The sequence below is a fragment of the Parasteatoda tepidariorum genome, chromosome 1 (assembly GCF_043381705.1).
Source record: "Parasteatoda tepidariorum isolate YZ-2023 chromosome 1, CAS_Ptep_4.0, whole genome shotgun sequence".
Lineage (NCBI taxonomy): Eukaryota > Metazoa > Arthropoda > Arachnida > Araneae > Theridiidae > Parasteatoda > Parasteatoda tepidariorum.
The window spans coordinates 38,518,360-38,538,853 of record NC_092204.1 but is presented as its reverse complement, the minus strand read 5'-3'; the positions used below and the strand labels follow the sequence as shown (position 1 = coordinate 38,538,853).

The 20,494-nt window shown below is 29.9% G+C and overlaps 1 protein-coding gene across 3 annotated transcripts in view; it reads left to right on the top strand.

Moving 5' to 3' along the window:
- The window catches only part of LOC107447010 (uncharacterized), a 37,581-nt gene extending 20,959 nt beyond the window's left edge, over nucleotides 1-16,622 (top strand). For 2 of the 3 annotated variants that reach the window (XM_071178848.1, XM_071178851.1), the window contains exons 6-7: nucleotides 14,546-14,779; nucleotides 16,246-16,622. In XM_071178848.1, the coding sequence (XP_071034949.1) occupies nucleotides 14,546-14,779; nucleotides 16,246-16,523 (512 nt within the window). In that variant the 3' untranslated portion in view covers nucleotides 16,524-16,622. Of the gene's footprint in view, nucleotides 1-5,216; nucleotides 5,335-7,026; nucleotides 7,167-8,326; nucleotides 8,421-9,059; nucleotides 9,088-14,545; nucleotides 14,780-16,245 lie in introns of those variants that run through there. The other variant, XM_043038898.2, reaches the window with a different exon arrangement.
- The last annotated feature ends 3,872 nt before the right edge of the window (nucleotides 16,623-20,494 follow it).

Here is a 20,494-nt window from a genome sequence, read left to right as displayed (position 1 = left end):
CAATTTAAATATCAAAACAATTTTTTAAACCGGATAATGTAACAATATTAATTTTCAAATATAAATAAGATTGATCACTTTTAGCTTGAAGAAATAAGGTACGTTACAGTGTATCAGGTCAAATTTTTTTTTTACAAATTCAGAATTTCAAGTCGATAAAAAAATATCACATTGATCGAATATTTACCTAAATATTTAGGCCTTTCGGTATAAGCTTTTAAAGTTTCATTTATTAGGGATATAAAAGTAAATTATAATAATTAATAAATGGTAAAAATTAAAATTAAATGGGAAAATACAAAATTCTAGAGAAATCTGTCGAATTTTGAAAATATCGACTTTTTTAAAATTAGATTTCTAATGAACTATTCGGCCGATTTCGCACAAATTTTATTTTTTGCAATGCATAATTACATTCCTCAAAATAAAATATATATATATACAATTCAAAAATTTTTCGACTTTTCTTTTAATAAAATAATTATAAAATATTTAAAATGTTTACTAAAATTACTTTTTATGGAATTATTTTTAAGTAAACGAATTTTATAGCTGTCTACAAAAACTTTTCATTTCGCTTAGAAAGTTCCGGAGATATGGCGAAATACACAAAAAGTAAAATTAACATTAAGGGGTCCAAACTTTGGATCGTTCTCCTGACCAAACTATTGGAACTATATTTTCCATATTTCCTTCTGTATTTTGGGAGTCAAAAATCTAAGTCCGTCAAAAAAAAATAAAAGAAAATGTATGTTTATTCGGAGAACATACGTTTTTGTCTCAGATTCCGTAACTTAAAATTTAGCCTGCTCTAATTAATTAGCAGACGCCAAATTAGCGGACAATTAAGACTGAGTCAGAAAACGTGAAGAAACTGATCCTTAAATCAAAAGTTATTCAAAATGAAATCCATTTCTTTATTTATTAAGTAACTAATTTATTTATTTATTTATGCACTCTATATGAAATGTATTATTCAAGAACTTTAGAATCTATATAAAAACCTTGATTTTCATTAATAAATACCCATGTCTATTTGTTTGTTCCTCAATGCTTAGGTTAAGCTTTAATGTTATATTCGAGTTAGATAAAGTTTTTGAAGTAGATTCCGGTAGACCTAAATGTCACATTTCATGCATAACTCTTTTTGCAATTAATTTGCATTTTTAAACTTGAAACCTAATATATTTGTATAACATTTAGGTTTTTAAAAAAGACTCGAAATTTAAAATTTTTCACCCAAGAAAATGAAACTTTAGGCCTATTCCAAGAGACCTAATTATTTTACAATTTGACTTAAAAAAAAAAACTTTTTTGTAAATATATGACCACAGAGGCAACTTTGAATATCAAAAATAAAATAAATTAAATAAAGGTTTTTCGTGATTCCTCTTAATACAGGGGTCTGCTTAGAAGAAGTTTGGGTCCGTTAACGGACCCTTCACAAAATAATTTATCTCTTATACGGCTCCTGCACAAATATGTTTATCTTCATTACTGTTTTGTCAATCGAATAAACCCTTCCCGGGGGGGGGGGGGGGGAGAAGAAAGACGGTTCGAAACGAACTAAGTTTTCCAAGTTTCTCTAAGTTTGAATTCCAAATGTAGTATTCTAAGAAAATATTTCTACTTTTACAAACATCGTATGCACATTCTTATTGATATTAAATGATTTTTTTTTGTAAATGAATAATTGATCAATTTATATTTATTTATAAAATTAATTAATAGAATATTATGCAAATAAAAATTAATTTCTGGCAATTTTTTAAATAAAATATTATAAATTTAAGAATTGATTAAATTTACTTATGTGTAACACATTAAAAGTGATACAAAACTAAGTTGTGTTATTTAAAATATGCCAAATGAAATTATTAAAAATGTGAGTGATTTTGTTTCCATTGTTCGTCCAAAATGAATATTCTGTGTTGAGCAGTATAAGCTAAATATTTGTATGTTGCATCTCTAATTTAGTAGCAGCAGTTGTTGAGCAGAATCTTCTATCTATTTACAATTTAAAAACTTCTACAAAAGGTTCTTAGCAATTTTTACAATAACAGGACCCTATTTTCACAAATTCACAAAAGCAGGACCCTGGTTTAAAGAATGTGACTTAACGCTTATTTTATATTCACAAATTATGAGTAGTTTTTTTCACAATTTTACAAAAACAGGACCTTTTACAAAATGTCTGGACACACCCCTGTAATGTATTATAGCAAACAGGTAAACGAAAATGGTAAAATCAAACTGCAAATGCTCTCTCTTCCTGTTGCTCTAGCCTCAAGATGTATGAGGCTCCAAGGTGTAAGGAATGTTCAGTTGATTCCAAATTTTCCTCTTTAACCTTCACCCTCAAGAGGTGCAAACAAGGACATTCGTTTCATAATACTGAAAATTTGGTTCACGATTTACATTCTTCCTTGCATTTATAATAAGAGAGCCAAGTTTAAAAGAAATAAAAAATTTAATAATTTGAAATTAAAAAAAATAACTAAAAGAGTGAAAGGAACTCTCGAAAAATTTTAAATATGACTTTTCCATCAGTTGATAATGAATAAAGTGAAGATAACATATATTGCATTTATACAGACTACTGAATATATTAAAATATTTAGTTAGATTGTTTTTATTTTCTTTCTCATTTATTTATTTATTTTATTTTAAAATTTCTAGGATCTAACGTAAATCTAATTAATAGCAAGTACAAACTGAGCTATTAACGTTTTGAAAGTTGCACAGCTTATCGATAAATATTATCATTAAATATAAATGATATGCATAGTTTAATTTCAACTCTTTATGCTAGATTGTGGAAGATTTGTTAGTTCTTTTTAATAAAATCTCGTACTTTTTAGAACTAAAATTTTTCTTATTTATTCTTTTCAATCTGTTGCTTCTAATTTTTTAAAAAATATTTTAATGAATCATTTTATTATTATGAAGGATAAAATAAATTAAACAAAATATTTAATTTATTTTTAAGCTGTAGGTGTTTATCTGAAATGAAATTACAGAATTTGAAATAGTTTAATTTTATTATGTTAGTATGAGTGTACTGTAACCCAGCGATATAGAGAAATAAATGGAAGTCATTATATATATTAGATTAAGATTTAGTAGGTGATATAGAATATTCGAAAAATAAAAAGGATTATGGGAAATAACAAAATGGTTCATTCTCTGAGCGAAGTGCCTTAGTTGAGTTAAATTAAAAATTGTTTAATAGCACAAGAGACGGTACGGGCTTCACTGCGCTAAATGTACTCTCCAAACTTATCAAACGATATGTAAGCAAGTATGACGAGGGGGAGGGGTTCGAGAAAAAGGAGGAGTGATCATAGAGATCACTGATCATCTTTCGTTGATACCCGTAAGCCTAATTTATTATAAGACCCCAGCCGACCTTTAAATTTTACAAATAATGTGTTTCGTTTCTTTCCTAAAGAACTGGAAACATGAACTTACATAATTTAATATGGGTTTAAATTTTCTTAGCATGATGTATCGTAAATATTTTATGTTATAAATCAATCAACAAATAAGATATATGGGCAGATCTCTAAAACCTTTAACTTTTGATAATAAAAAATAATAGGCACCCTATTTTTACACCTCCAGAATTGTTTGAAAATGTATAAAATATCGGAAAATAATCAGAAACATCGAAAACTTTGATGCCCTTATAAGTATAAACAAAAAATTTAAATTTTTGAACAAATTTTTTTAGGTTTATATACATTTCATTAAAAATCATAAAAACGGCAAAAGTATCATTTATTTAATAAACATATAAACTTATTGAAACTATTTTTCTTTTATTGAGCAATTTTTACTTTTTAATAATTTCATCCATATTTACCCTTTATTTTTCATCAAAAATTGTTAGTATCATAAATGAATTGAAAAATTTTAATATTAAGTCAAATTGTTATAAAATGTATAAAAAGGCTTACTTTAATTACTTTCAGTCAAAAAATATCTTCAATTAGTAAAACATAGGGAAAAAACTAAGTTCTGATATGTAAAATTCAATTAATTAATCCTGAGGTTACGGTTTGACAGGGTTACGGTCTGCACAACCTAGAGAATAGATCGAAAACTTTACTCAGATGCAACGCAATGCGATGCACACAACACAGAAAATAAATTAGGCAATGACAAACGTGTGATCAAAATTTTGATTGATTTTAACATTTACTTTTTAGATCTGCGTCTGATTACGNCCTCTTTTTTTGCGCGCTGTGAATTTAGAATTTAGAAATCTGAATATCATTTATATTACTAAATCCCATTCATTAGAAAAAAAAGGGAAAAAAAACAAAATGAGGAAATAAAAAGAAAAAATAATGTTTTAACAAGAATGCAAAATAAAGTAACTTTTATAAGGTAAGCTTGCAAACCCAAGATACGTATTTGTCGGAATACCATTGATATTAATTTACATAAGTAGTGCTTATAAACTCATTGGAAAAGACGGGCAAAGAGGCACACTAGATGAATATTTATTCGATCAATTATCAAAATTATTAAAAATATATATACTAATAGTAATTACGACAGACTAGTCTAAAGACTTTTTAGATAATTTCCTTTCGACAAATTCCTGTTTTAAAAATATTTTATTAACGCAAAATGTTAATTAAATAAAGAAAACCTCCAAAGTGGCTACTTATGTCAACCAGATTCAATTAAATGAACACACGCTGGTTAATTTACATGTTAAGGTAGGTAAGTATACAATTGAGTAAAAATATCAATTTAATCAACTTTAATTAAAATAACATCCGTTGCAAATAATTTTTAAGTCACGCATTATTTTTAATAGTTTTGACAAAATAATATAAATTAGGATGCCTTATAGACGGCATGTCAAAAAATGAGTGCACATAGGGGGTAACTCATATTTCCCTTCTTCAAACTTAATGCATTCTTCAAGCATGGATTCCAATATTTAAAATTTGTAAATCTTTCAAATGCGTATTATTTAGCTGTAATAAACAGTTTGCTCCAATGACTATAAAATCATAACAAGCGAGAAAAATAAAACGAGTCTTTGAAAATATAAAGATGCAGCAACCTTTCCATAGCTATAGATGAACTGACAATATTTCGAATGTCAGTTTGAAATGGACACGGTATACTTACAACCAGATAAAGCGGACTCAACTTTGACCATTTTTCCCAACGATCAGTATCATGATTTTTCTTAGGGAGTAATTTGCGTTTTGATATTTTTAGATTCAATGAAAAAGGAAAAAGAAAATGGACTGGAGTAAAGAAATACAACTTTATTTATCAGCAATATTTATAATATTCATTCATTCTGTGGTAAGTACCCATTGAAAGTTTATATTCACACAAGACTTGATTCTCGACATAGAATTTTTTTTTTAACAGGTTACTTTTCTCGTTGCCATCCTGGGAAAAAAGAACCTTAACTTTAGCGAATTTTATTTAATAGCACGAACATATTTTCAAAAGTGAAAAAAAGCATATTGTTTCTTTTTATTATTTGTATGCTTCATATGAAAAATGAATACAATAATATCGGAATAAACAACGCGTGATGGGCTTAACTGTTTCCTTTTATTTGCATATATTTACCTCAACTTTTGTTAATCTTCGAATTAAGGAAAGGAGTTCAACCTGTTCTGTTACGTAGCTAGCTGTAATTTGTCTATGGAAAGAACTCCTTCTCCACAAAGTTTAAGACTCTCTGCTGTTATGGAAATAGAGGGAAGCTTCTCTCTCCCTTGATTCCTTATCTCTCACCGTCCAGAGCTAAAACATGTCTTAAATATTGACCAAACACCCCTACCTGAAATTGTTACGCCTCGTAACCATAGTCACCGCCACTGCTTCAGACGAATGGTGAGAGGAGCTCTTTCCATAGACAGACTATATGCTTGTTCGTGTTTGTATAAAGCCCTAGTTAACATCGAGCCCATTTCAAAACCGGTATTTGTTTAGAATAGGAACAAATTTAATACAAATATTTACGCTTTAGTTGTAATTTAATAGTGAAATTTGCTACGTCATAAATTGAAAAGATCTCGGGTTGTTTATTGGGATTCTTGTATGAATCACCGGAAGCGAATTAATGAAAATGAATTCGAAGCGAGAGTTTCACACAATTTATTTTACCCTCGCATAAAAAAATTCACTTTTAAAGTAGTTTTTTTTTTATTTGTTGAAGAAGATACGTTTCTGTGTCTGATTTTTCTATTTAAATTGTCGTCGACACTTTTAAAAATTAAAATTTTTTACAAATGTTGAGACCATCTAATTATTTGCAGCACATCTTAGAACAAAAGTTATTCAGGGAGTTTCGATTTGCTTCCGCTCGACTACATTAGCTTCCCAACCAAGGTTTTTTTACTATTATTATTTCATTTTTAATTAATTATTTATTCATTTTTAAGGTTTTTAAAGGATGCTGGTCACCTTATCCTTTACGATAAAATGGCCAGCGTCCTCAAAAAATTAAATAACTAGCAGTATAATTTCTAAAAGAACATTCTAAAAACTTACCTCGTTACCAATTTAAAAAAATTATTTCTGTTAAGGAATTCCTGTGGGGGAACTCTATTCTAAGAATATTATTTTGAAAAGATAAAGCAGTTAGCGGTAATGTTCGCATATAAGTTTTAATAACAGTTTTTTTTTAATTTCTTGAGGGCGCTGGTCAGTTTACGAAAAAAAAATTTTGAGCACTAAAAAAAAGTTCACTTAGAAACTGCTAAAGATTGACAATTTAATTTTTATTTGAAAAATAATAATTTCTCTGTTTACTGTCTAGATACATTAAGCGTGCAGAGAAATTTCAATGTTTATTCACTTTAATAAAAATGGAAAAACCTATGCTTTTGTGTGATATTCTACAATTGGAACTTAATGCCTCCATAAAATCATTTCGAAATTTATAATACGTTAACACTCACGCTTTTAATTTTGTAAATGGTGCTCTCATTGCTAATTCTTACGTTTCAGTGTGATTAGATTGTCTATATCTTCTAACAGGTAGCTCCTACACCACTGGCTTATGTGCGAACAAGTGGAAAGCGAGAAAAGGGATTAGGAATCCATCGGATACCAGAAAGAGTAGAAGTTGCAGCCTGCATGGGAAGATGTCAACAAACCCCATCATGCATCTGTGCCAGGTTTGTGAACACAAATTATAGTGTAGCTTATTAAAATAAGAAGTACCATTTAAGAGATTTAGTTGAATATTCTTTTCAAAAATAAAGTTTATTGAGTCCAAAATGAAAAAAAAAGTTTAACTTTGTGCTGTAGGAATAAAGTTACACAACACGAAAGGGTTGAAATAATGTCACAAAAAAGGAACACAATTGTTTCAGTTCTATAATAAAAAGCCTTATATATTTTATTAGAAGTTTTAGTCCATAATTTTTTAGACACTTCTATCAAATTAAAAAAAACTTTTCAATTGTTTATTTTTGAAATATTTGAGTGCAGATTACTCTAGAAAACAATTTTTTTATTCTCTTGCATGAGATTTTTTTTAATCAGCTTTTAGATACTTTCGTATCACTGATTTCAAAATCAGCAATCGGTTTCTACTTCCAAGCTACAAATTTTTTAAATTGCATTTTTAATCTATTTTTTGTCGAAATGTTCAAATAAGGAAGGTTTTTTTTTATAACAGGGGATCACACAAGTGTGGGAGTTAAGGCACATTATCAGGATTAAAATTGCATAGAAACCTATTATAATTTCCCTATTATGAACTGTTTCTTTGTGCGCTTCTGAACAGGTCATAATAGCGAAGAGCCCCTAGCCGCGTATATGGTTTCATATGCAATTTTAATCAATGATGTGCCTAACTCCTCTTAGAAGTTAATCGCAATATTTATACGACCCCTTGTAATACAAAACATTTTTTAATTTGTACATTTCGACAAAAAAAATAAGACTAAAAATTAAATTTATTTTCAAAAAAATGTAGCTTCAGGAGCAAATCTAATTCTAAATTTGAAATCCCAAATCTCCCATCTCAAGTGAAATTCCAAGTCTCCACAATAGGCAAGATATAGTGCTTGCGTAAATGCAACAAAAAATTTATAATCCAGTGTTACTTGCATGAATACTGTAACATAAAACTTTTCATTAGCAGTTACTCATAAGACAGAAAATGTAGAAAAATAAAGAAAATTAAAAAAATTTCAGTAGTGAAAAATTGCAGCAGTTGATTATTAATAATCTTATTTCATTAATATTCACACAGTATTTTTAAACAGAGAAAACTTTTAAAGTTATTGATTCTGTAGCTCTATAAATAATTTAAACAATTATATTACAGAATTTCCAACACAGGAAGTGGCGTCTGTGAAGTTTTTACCAACCAGAGTAATCCTAATATTCTAAATCCTGATGGTTTTGTCTACTATGCAGCCGTAAGTCTTCTAATTGTTTTTTTTATTTTTTTTATTTTGAACAGAATTTTTACCTTTGCGACAGTATAAAAGTAAAATATGCCAGAAATTCTGCATTTCACTTTCCATGTAAGAAAAAGCACCAACTACTACGTCGAATCAATCAAACTTTTTCACAAGCAAGCCTTGCTAATAGTATATCAAATGTCAAAATATATGCGGCTTAAGTCTGATATGGTCTATGGGAGTCCATGGAAAAATATAATTAAGTCCACTGTTTGAAACAAAACAGAAAAAAACGAAATTACTGTCGGAGCAACTCAATATTTATCAAACTAGATCACTCTCACATTCCATTTGTAAAAATGTACGATTATTTAAAGAAAGTACAATATATTTGTAAGGCTCAGAGCTTTAAAACAAACATTTCATGTTATGATGATCATATCTAAATGAGCGAAAATCAAAATATTAGGTTAATAGTTATTTAAAGTTGCTACTATCCCCTTTTTTCAATGCAATGCTTATAATACATAAATAGTGAATCTGAAATTTACTTTTTTTTTTATTTAAAATTACCAAAACTAAAATGTATTAAAAATTCTTTAATTCTTTCGGCACCTTCATTTTTTGAAATGTAATTATTTTTTTTAATTTCAGGCTAAGTACAAGGAGACTTTGGAAACCGGTAAGTTTATAATTCTAGCCTCACATTTGCTATCGAATCTTTTCACGAAACAAAATCAAACTATAGGTTATAATTCCTTTTGGTAATTTTTATCTGTTAATGAACGGATAGTAACAATTAGTTATTCCTACTTTACACAATAAAACATTTTAAATAATTTAAATATCAAAACAATTTTTTAAACCGGATAATGCAACAATATTAATTTTCAAATATAAATGAGATTGATCACTGTTAGCTTGAAGAAATAAGGTACGTTATAGTGTATCAGGTCAATTTTTTTTTACAAATTCAGAATTTCAAGTCGATAAAAAAATATCACACTGATCGAATATTGACCTAAATATTTAGGCCTTTCGGAATAAGCTTTTAAAGTTTCATTTATTAGGGATATAAAAGTAAATTATAATAATTAATAAATGGTAAGAATTAAAATTAAATGGGAAAATACAAAATTCTAGAGAAATCTGTCGAATTTTAAAAATATCGACTTTTTTAAAATTAGATTTCTAATGAACTTTTCGGTCGATTTCGCACAAATTTAATATATTGCAACGTATAATTACATTCTTTAAAAAAGTATATATATATATATACCTTACAATTCAAAACTTTTTCGACCTTTCTTTTAATAAATAATTTTAAAAAATTAAAAATATTTCCTAAAATTATTTTTTTATGGAATTATTTTTAAGTAAACGAATTTTATAATTGTGTACAAAAACTTTTCATTTTGCTTTAAAAGTTCTGGAGATATGGCGAAATACACAAAAAGTAAAATTAACATTAAAGGGCCCAAAATTTGGATAGTTCTCCTGATCTAACTATTGGGACTATATTTTGCATATTTCCTTCTACATTTTGGGAGTCAAAAATCTAAATCCACTAAAAAAAAAGGTATGTATATGCAGAGAACATACGTTTTTGTCTCAGATTCCGTAACTTAAAATATAGCCTGCCCTAATTAATTAGTAGACGCCAACCCCTCGAACGATTAAGACTGAGTCATAGAACGTGAAGAATCCGATCCTTAAATCAAAAGTTACTCAAAATGAAATACATTTTTTTTATTTATTAAGTAGCTAATTTATTTATTTAAGCACTCTATATGAAATGTATTATTCAAGAATTATAGAATCTATAGAAAAACCTTGTTTTTTATTAACAATTACGCATGTCTATTTGTTTTCACCTCAATGCTTAGTTAACCTAAGCATTGTTAACAATGTTATTTACGAGTTAGATTAAGTTTTCTCGTCTTGCTTTAATGTTATTTACGAGTAAGATTAAGTTTTCTCGTCTTGCTTTAATGTTATTTACGAGTTAAATTAAGTTTTCTCGTCTTGCTTTAATGTTACTTACGAGTAAGATAAAGTTTTTGATGTAAATTCCGGTAGACCTAAATGTTACATTTCATGCATAACTCTTTTTGCAATTAATTTACATTTTTAAACTTGAAACCTAATATTTGTATAAAATTTAAGTTTTTCCCCTCAAGAAAATGAGACTTCAGGCCCATTCCAAGAGACCTAACTATTTTACAATTTGACTTAAAAAAAAAACTTTTTTGTAAATATATGACCACAGAGGCAACTTTGAATATCAAAAATAAAATAAATTAAATAAAGGTTCTTCGTGATTTCTCTTGATGTATTATAGCAAACAGGCAGACGAAAATGGTAAAATCAAACTGAAAATGCTCTATCTTCCTGCTGCTCTAGCCTCAAGGCTCCAAGGTGAGGCTCTAAGGTGTAAGGAATGTTCAGTTGATTCCAAATTTTCCTCTTTAACCTTCACCCTCGGGAGGTCCAAACAAGGGATATTCATTTCATAATATTAAAAACTGAGTTCATGATTTACATTCTTCCTTACATTTTTAATAAGAGAGCCAAGTTTAAAAGAAATAAAAAAATTTAATAACTTAAAATTAAAAAAAGAGAAATTAATTTTGAAGTAATTAACAAGGCTAAATGGCAACTTTGAAATTTATGGATTTCTTTATACAGTCGGACTTCTATTTAACGAACTTCTATTTTGTGAATTTCTCTATTTTGCGATTTCTTTTCGAGAAATTTCTTCGTAATTTGGAATAATTAATTTGGAAATTTCTTCGCAAAATATCTTCCAAATAGCGAAGTGAATTTTCTATTTAGTGAACTTTTCTTTGAGATCCACTTTCCCTACTTCTCAAAATATCTAGGAACATTTCAAACTTGTTAACGCATTTTATGGGGGAAATGACCTTGAATTAATTTTTGAAACCAATTAAGTTTTAGAGAAAGTAGTAAAATCCGTTTCTCTTTTTGTTCGCATTTTAAGCGAAAAACTCAGACAAAATTAACTGATTTTATCAGTAGCAATAAAATTTAAGAACGTATGTGGTAATGTATGTTTAAAATGTATGTAGCATGATAGTGTAACACTGAATAATGTTTTGCTCTATTCTTGCTTTCATGCAGATTTCTTTTATGGTTAAGATTTATAAAATAAATAGTAGATACTAGTTTACAAGATAAAGGTGTATCAATTGCTATTTAAATTATGTCTAGTGTTTATGAATTTAAAACCTGTTTTGCGTTGTTTAAGTATTTCAAAATGTGATTTTCTATTTAGCGAATTTTCCATATAACGAACTTATCGGGATTTAGCGACTTCGTTAAATAGAGGTCCGACTGTATTTTAAAATTAGTATTAAAAGATTGACAAAGGATATGGCTGAAACTGAAACTAAAAGAGTGAAAGGAACTCTAGAAAAATTTTAAATATGACTTTTCCATCAGTTGATAATGAATAGAGTGAAGATAACATATATTCCATTTATACAGACTACTGAATATATTGAAATATTTGGTTAGAGGCTTTTTTTTTCCTTTTTCATTTATTTATTTATTTTATTTATTAGGAACTAACGTACAATCCTACAAGCACAAACTGAGTTATTAACATATTTTGAAAGTTGCTCAGCTTATCGATAAATATTATCACTAAATATAAATGATATGCATAGTTTAATTTCAACTCTTTATGCTAGATTATGGAAGATTTGTTAGTTCTTTTTAAATAAAATCTCTTACTTGCTACTTTTTAAAACTAAAATTTTTCTTATTTATTATTTTCAATCTGTTGTTTCTAATTTTTTAAAAATATTTTAATGAATCATTTTAATATTACGAATGATAAAATATATTAAACAAAATATTTAATTTATTTTTTAGCTAAAGGGGTGTATCTGAAATGAAATTACAGAATTTGAAATAGTTTAATTTTATTATGTTAGTATAAGTGTACTGTAACCCAGCGATATAGATAAATAAATGGAAGTCATTACCTGTATGTAAACCGAAGAGCCATTACATTATGACTACCCTGCTAATAACATGTAGGACCACCTTTTGCCCTCAAAACTGCCGGGGCATTGATTCCACAAGGTGCTGATAGGTAGTAGGAGGTATCTGGTACCAAGCGCTCACCAACTGCTCCTGCAATTCCCTCACATTGCGAGGGGGTAGCGTGGCAGCACGAATTTGGTTTTCCAAGTAGGACCACAAATGCTCTATTGGATTAAGGTCAGGTGAATTTGGGGGCCAAGACATGACTTGAAAGTCACTAGAATGTTCCTCAAACCAATCCATGACGATTCGACCCTTATGACATGGTGCATTATCCTGTTGGTAAACACCATCCCTTGCAGGAAAACTGTTGCCATTAATGAGTGAACCTGGTCTGCAACTATGTTCAAGTAGCTTACAGATGTCAGGGATTGTTCTATGAGGATTATGGGTCCTAATGTGCCCCATGAAAACATCAAGAAACCATGAAAACCTGGGTGAGCTCATTGTTATAGATGGAGGGTGGTAATAATGTAATGGCTCTTCGGTGTATATTAGATTAAGATTTAGTAGGTAATACATAATATTCGAAAAATAAAAAGGATTATGGGAAATAACAAAATTATTCATTCTCTGAGCAAAGTGCTTTAGCTGAGTTAAATTAAAAATTGTTTAATAGCACAAGAGACGGTACGGGCTTTACTGCGCTAAACGTACTCTCCAAATTTATCAAACGATATGTAAGCAAGTATGACGTGGGAGGGGGCGGGTTCGAGAAAAAGGAGGAACGATCATAAAGATCACTGATCATTTTTCGTTGATACCCGCAAGTCTAATTTATTATAAGACTCGAGGAGACCTTTAAATTTAACAAATAGTGTGTTCCGTTTCTTTCCTAAAGATCTGGAAACATGAACTTACAAAATTTGAAATAAATATGGGTTTACATTTTTTCAGCATGATGTATCGCAAATATTTTATGTTTTAAATCAATCAACAAATAAGATATATATTTGGTACACGATAAAATTCTGCGTGGTCCCTGTAAGCTCAAAGTCTACAACCTTTGCACCTCCAAATCGAGCACTGGGCACTCGTATTTCCCCCGAAGGACTCAAATCAAGTTTAAGAAGTACTATAATATCATCCGACTTAGCATCATTTAAGAATGTCGCTTAGCAGACGCCAATCGTTCGAAGATGCCGGAACTGTTCCTCATTTAACGTTACCCGGCGAGGCTCTGTGAACATAAGGTTCGGAGGCGAGCAACATTACCCACACTTTACTGCCCCAGACCCATTCATAGGGTGGGTCACATCCACACATAACTCAACAGAGGACCATGCACACAAAGACAAACATCCATGCCCTGAACTGGATTCAAACCTGCAAACATTGGCTTGGGAGTCAAACACGTTGACCGTTCGACGGCATAGTTGACGTATACAAAAGCTATTAAAATGCTTTTTTCATGACGTTGCCTTTAAATTAAGTAACAATATTAAATAGCAGGTCAAATTACATAGTGTAAAACCTGCGTATTAGGTACTTCTGGTTTATTGTGTGACTCTAATTGCATCCTGTAGTCCCGCAGTTGACTGATAGTTAAGATACGGTTTTCGGCAGATCACTCAAGGCAAACATCACTGGCTGCGGTCAGTGTGCGGGTGGGTGACCACTTTGATTAACCTGCGAAAAAGATCGAGGGTGTGCGGTATTTGTCCTCCTTAAACTGTTATACTGTAAAGTGCTCGAATTCGTGTGCAGGTCGTCGAGCTACCGAAGCAGGGGTGCCACAACTTCTGCAGAGAATCAGAACTGTGAATCATTGTGTGCGAGAGGATGAAAATAATGAATTGTCTTCGGATCATCCTCAGGGATGTTTCCCAGACCGTTGCCACTAACCCATTGGGCAGTTCTAGTGTGACGTAAATTAGCTACTATTACTATTACCTAACCCTGTAAGTATTTTGCGTTAGAATGTGAAACGGTAAAGACGCATGGCGAAAAAAAAATTATTTATCTGTTGCTTTTAGTCTTTTTTTTTCTTTCATCAAACATAAAGAAACTAGTGAAATGTAGCATATATTTCAGAATCTGCTGATTTCAAACTAGAATATTATTTTCAGAGAGTCTGGCTTTAGCAAAGCCTTCCTACCAAAGCTCAACCTATCGATTAAAGAACGTGAAATATACAGCAGACAGGGCAAATGACGGAAACAGAAATGTCGAGGGCTTCCTTCAGCCATACTTTGCCCACACGATGGACGGATCTGATTCTGAACCCTGGCCATGGTGGCAAGTTGATATGGAAGAAGAATACGTCGTAACAGGAATTTACATTCTGAACCGAAGAAACTGGGGTAAAAATTTGACTACTCTAAATACGATTTAAAATTATAGTAACAAAAATAACTGAAATGTTTTCCAAATTTTATGAAATTGTTAGATCTATAAACATAGGAATGTACCGATGCTATGTGCCACTCTGAAAATGCCTCAAAAATAAGGATGCACTGAGCAAAATAAATAATTAAATATTAGGGAAGGAAATACTAAGAATATGTTAGGAAAGGCAATATTATAAAGACACTCTATTTAAAGGTTTAAATAGAGTGCCTTAATACAGAAGAGTGGTTATATACAAGTGACTATTTTTCATGGGGTAAAGAACTTTTCCATCGTCTCGGGGTCTGGAAAAATTCTTCTAGATCCCACATTGCAAGCTTATTTAAAAAAATCAAGAATTTTTAAGTTAAAAAAAACTTTAATTTATGTTTTGAAAAGTCAATGATGATTTTTGCAAAAATCAAATTTAAAAATGTAATGTAATTATACTTAATAAAAACAGACAGAAGAGATTAGTTTACTAATATTTTATTTAATAATAAAATAACAATTTTTAAAATTTAAAGCATTACCATTTTCACGTAATGTTAAACTACTTAATTAAAAATAGCAAAATTTAAGATGTAAGCGAATTCGGTCAAATAATTACTAAGAAATAAAAACTGAATAAGACTTTTTTCATTTTTTGGAAACTTTTCAACCGATCTGGTTCAAATTTTAAATTTTGCAATTTAAAATTACATAGTTTAAAGAAATATTTTCATGTCTTAAAAATCAATATAGATTGCATCACTGTCAGCAAATGTCAAAATAATTTTAATTTCGCGAATTTTTTTGTTAATTGGTTAAGCGTAGTTGCTTTGCTTAAAATATAGTCACAATATGGATGACAATTTTTTTCTTCTTCATGATAACTGTTTTATTTTTCCCAAAACTATTGTCAGCAATTAATTATTACAAGTATAAGTTGACACTTAGTTACACGTGTAATAGCTTTCGCAGCAACTAATTATGTACTAAAAGAATCATTGAGGTTAAGGCGTACCGATTTTAAGTTCAATAGCATGATGGTGGATGGAGGTCAGCAGTGTTCCTCTTTGTAACCCACTTTTCTTTTCCCAAATAGATTTATTTCCAAGACAAGCTGAAACCCATAGATCTAAACATGGGTGAGCTTAAAACAGCGAGAGATAAGAACCCCGGACCTTCACGATGAAAGCTTAGTGCTTTAACCACCGCTTAGTATCAGTACGAAAACGACATGATTGATTGATTTTTGGAGCTCTATCCCCATCCTTCAATTCTAATAAAAACAGCTGCGTTCTTTTTGTTTTTCTTAAACGTACTTAACGTAAAAATGTTCTGAAATTCAAAGCTAGTTACTTTTCTTAAATAAGTTGCTGATCACTATTTCATGTGATGAATATCATCATGGAATTTATGCACTGATTATAAAATAATATTAGCTTCTTTCTTTAAGCTTTCCGTTTACACGACATTCAAGTTCGAGTTGGAAACGTGAAACTGAACAAGAAATGGGATGACATTATTTTTGAGGAAAATTCATTGTGTGGTGAACACGTAGGAGGTGGGATAGGTGATGCCGTTGTCAGTAAGTTCATCTGCTTGCCATGTCCACTCCATGGTCGCTATATCAGTGTTCAGATAGTGAAATTCTGCGGTGATTGTCCTGAGAATGAAGCAAACGTTCTACAGTTAGCCGAGGTTGACGTTTATGGATTCAAGCATATTCCCTAGTGTTAACATCGATTTTTGTTGTTAAATTTCATTAAACTATACTGTATTTAAATAAAAGTTAACGAAAAGTAATGTTAAATAAAATTTTAATTTTAAAAAGGTTCTGATTTATTTATTTATTCATATCTTTTTGCTACTTTAAATATTTACAGTAACAAAATTCTCTGAAATTTCAAGACAGGTTTTATAGATTACGTACCAAGCATTAAAATAGCGTTTCATAACCTTTTTTATCCGAACATTGCCGCACAGGAAAAAAAATGGCTTTTGAGATTTACAACGAATTTTGTTTTTATGTGTCAGTTGATAAGAACTTACTATATCAATTTATGTTAATTATAAGGTTAAATTATGTTTCAACTAAAAAACATTTTACGTTTTCACACTTAGTCTTCAAAATTAAATTACAGCCTTATATAAGCTTTTTTTTTGTGAAAAAATTCGTTCTATTACATTATTGATGTATATAAATTACTAACAGTTCTAATTCTGAAACGTTACATTAATTCTGAAAATACTTAAATGAAAGAAAATTTTCCTTACAAAAAATTAAAATATCGTTAGATTTTAATTTTTTGAAGTCCGAAATTAGTTATAAAATGAATTAGTTAAATTGGAACCCCTACATCTTGAAATTTTAATATTACAATTTTGAAGTTATTTGAAAGTTCATTGAAATTATTCCGAAAAGCAATCTTAAAATTTCTTATGGAGTTTTTTTTTTCAAATTAATCTTGAGTTGGGCTTATGTCTCTAATTAATTTAAAGATCCGTGTATTAAAGATCATCATCTGACAAAATTTGAATACCACATCTAAATTACAAATATACGTTAAGATGGATGCAATTCTCCAAAATCTCCTAATCTAAAGATTAAAACAAACTGAATTTGTAATAACTTCTTTTTTCAATTAAATGATCTGGGCTAAGCGATCGCATTATTCGTTACAAGCCTAGCTTAAACCATCTATTCAGTCAGAACCGCTGAAAAAGAATATCATTGGTTTGAGCCAACTGTATTAAAATAAGCAAATTATTCGACTATAAGAGTCCTTTAGTCAATCTTAAAAGCTTCGTGTTCATGAAATTTTACCTTGAAATGATATGTAACACATAGTATAATGTTTTGAGATAATAAACTCATTTTATAAAACATAAACAATTAAAAATTACAGCTTTGTTAACGTTACAAAATCTAAACAATATTTACATTTTTCTATCTGGTGTATGAGTGAAATGTCTCCAAAAAAAAGTTGTCCCTCAGAGGACTGATCGTAAGGACACGTTTCTCGTTAGAATACTGAAGTCAAGCATCACTAGCTGACCATTTTGATTAGTCTGCGTAAGGACCGAGGGTACGCGGTACCGGTCCTCATTAAACTGTTATACCGTAAAGTGCTCGATTTCGAGCGCAGGTCGTTGGGCTACCAAAGCAGGGGAGTCATCCCCTCTATAGAGGATCAAATTGCGATGGCATGTCTTTGGATCATCATTAGGAATGTTTCCCAGAGCGTCGCCAATAGCCCATTGTGCAGCTCCAGAGCGACGTAAATAAAGTACCTACCAAAAAAAGCTTTTTTTTTTTAAAAAAATAACTTGTTTACTGTATAACTACAGGAAGATTTGAATAATTATTAATCAATCTCCTGACACTTGCTTTGAGTAAGAAATGATCTTAAGTCCCTATTATTATTGTCTATTGAAGTGACCGCGTATTATATTCTTAACTGAAAAGCGGAAATTCCTTTCTAGTTAGCGAATATTATTTACAATCGTTTTTTTTTCTTCTTTCCACTTCGTTATCACTTTATTATACAATTAAGCAGGTAAATAATCGTTTAAATAAAGAAATTTAACATTAATTTCATGCAAAATAATCTGGCTCCATAAAATTTTATACGTACATATAAGCGGGTTATTCCATTATGCGATACGCAATTAAGTGGAGGTGACTGTGCTATATTTCTATTAATAAACATATATTGTGATAACATTATTAGTTTATTAAAATAATAACCTTATTCAAAATATCATGTTACTTTCATGGGCAAAAACTATTACGATACTTCTAAATACAGCTTTACTGATTATTGCAAGATGCGCTTCTAACTTATGCTAGAACTTCACTTGCAATAATAGGTTTTAGCTATTGTCATAATAGTATTAAAAAGGCATTTAAAATTTTCTCTAAGATATTAGTCCTCCCTTTTAAATTTCCAGAAAAATATTTCTGAACGTGGGAACTTCTAAGTATATTTTTACAATATTTTAATAACAAGTACACTGTGCAACACTCATCAAATTTGTAGAACCTGGTAAAGTTTCGGCAATTTCGACAACGTCAGTTTGTTAATCTATCCCACAAAATATTAATCATTCTTCTCCTTTTTGAAATATTAAACTATACTTTGAATATAAGCTGAATGCTTGGTAATAAAAAATTGAGAAGTTTTATATTTTTGCTAGACTTAATATCATTCTCATTTTCTGATAGGAGTTAATGTTCAAAAACTTCATATCTTTGGCAAGAACTACAAGAAAAACGCACACTTCCTGGAAACTTGTTTTAATGCATGGGATATAGCTATTAGAAATATCAACCAATTACTAAAAAGTGCTTAATAAACCTAAGCAGTGGATATTTTTTCTTTGGACAGTCTCATTTTCCGTTATTGAAAAGTATATAAATATGAAATAGTAGAAAAGCCTTAAGATAGGAGCCAAAATATCTCCTCCATTAACTTAAAAAGACATTTAACCCACAAGAACTTGTGTAGGACGTATAACACACCAGCCCTACAAAAAAGTAGAATAATGCAAAGCTAAAATTTTCTAATGCATTTAATATTCGATTTCCCACTTGATCTAGACCAGTGGTTTCCAACTGGCAGCCCGCGGGCCTTATCCGGACCGTGAAGCCTTTTTTTTTGTGTTATTAATATATTATTTGTCATTTCTTGAGGACAATTTTCGTAGAAAATCTATATAGGTTTTAAATACTTTTAAGTTTATGTCTTAACAATTTGATATCTGTTTCACATTAATTGTTTGATACATAGGTGCACATTAAAGTTATTGTAGCCAGAATTTCTTAATATGCAATTAAATATTTTTAAAAATCTACTTCTTATTTTAATTTGTAATTCAAGACTTTTGTTTTGAACAGCCTAATAAAAACCTGACGGTAATATTTAATGTTCCTTCAAACATAAAAGAGCCCTATATAAAATTTTGATAAAGTTGCGGCCCGCAATTTGACTGGTGCTTTTAATTGCGGCCCCCGACCTCATGTAAGTTGGAAACTCCTGGTCTATAACAGTTGTTACCAACTGGCGGCCAGGTGGCCGCATCCGGCTCGCGAAGCCTTTTTTTGTGTCCCGCGTACTAAAATATATTAGTTGTCAATTTTTGTAAAAAATCTATATGGGTTTAAAATACTTCGTTTTAAAAAAAATCTAAATTCTTCGTTTCTGTGAAATTTAACATACCAACGGTACAAAAAATTTATTTCTCAGGCCTTGCATCCAAGAAAATATTTTTTATTATTTGTAATTCAATACTTTCGTTTTGTACAACTTGATAAATATCTGACAGTAATATTTAATGTTCCTTCAAACATTAAAGAGTCCTATATAAAATTTTGATTAAGTTGCGGCCCGCCATTTGACTGGTGTTTTTAATTGCGGCCCCCGACCTCACGTAAGTTGGAAATTCCTGAACAAGACCTTCTGAACAAATTTTTACTTAAATCGGCGTTTTAGAAAAAGTATATTTTGAACATGACACATCCCTGCTCATGTGTCTTTTTACCAATGAAATGTGTACATCAAATTCTGGGTGTGTAAATATTACTGCTGGCAAGTTTTTTTTGTTTTAAATCACTTTGAGCAAATTATTCAATTACCAGAATAACTAATATGTGCCAAGGATAATTTTTTTCTTCCTTCAGTGAATTGTGCTGCAAAAGATAC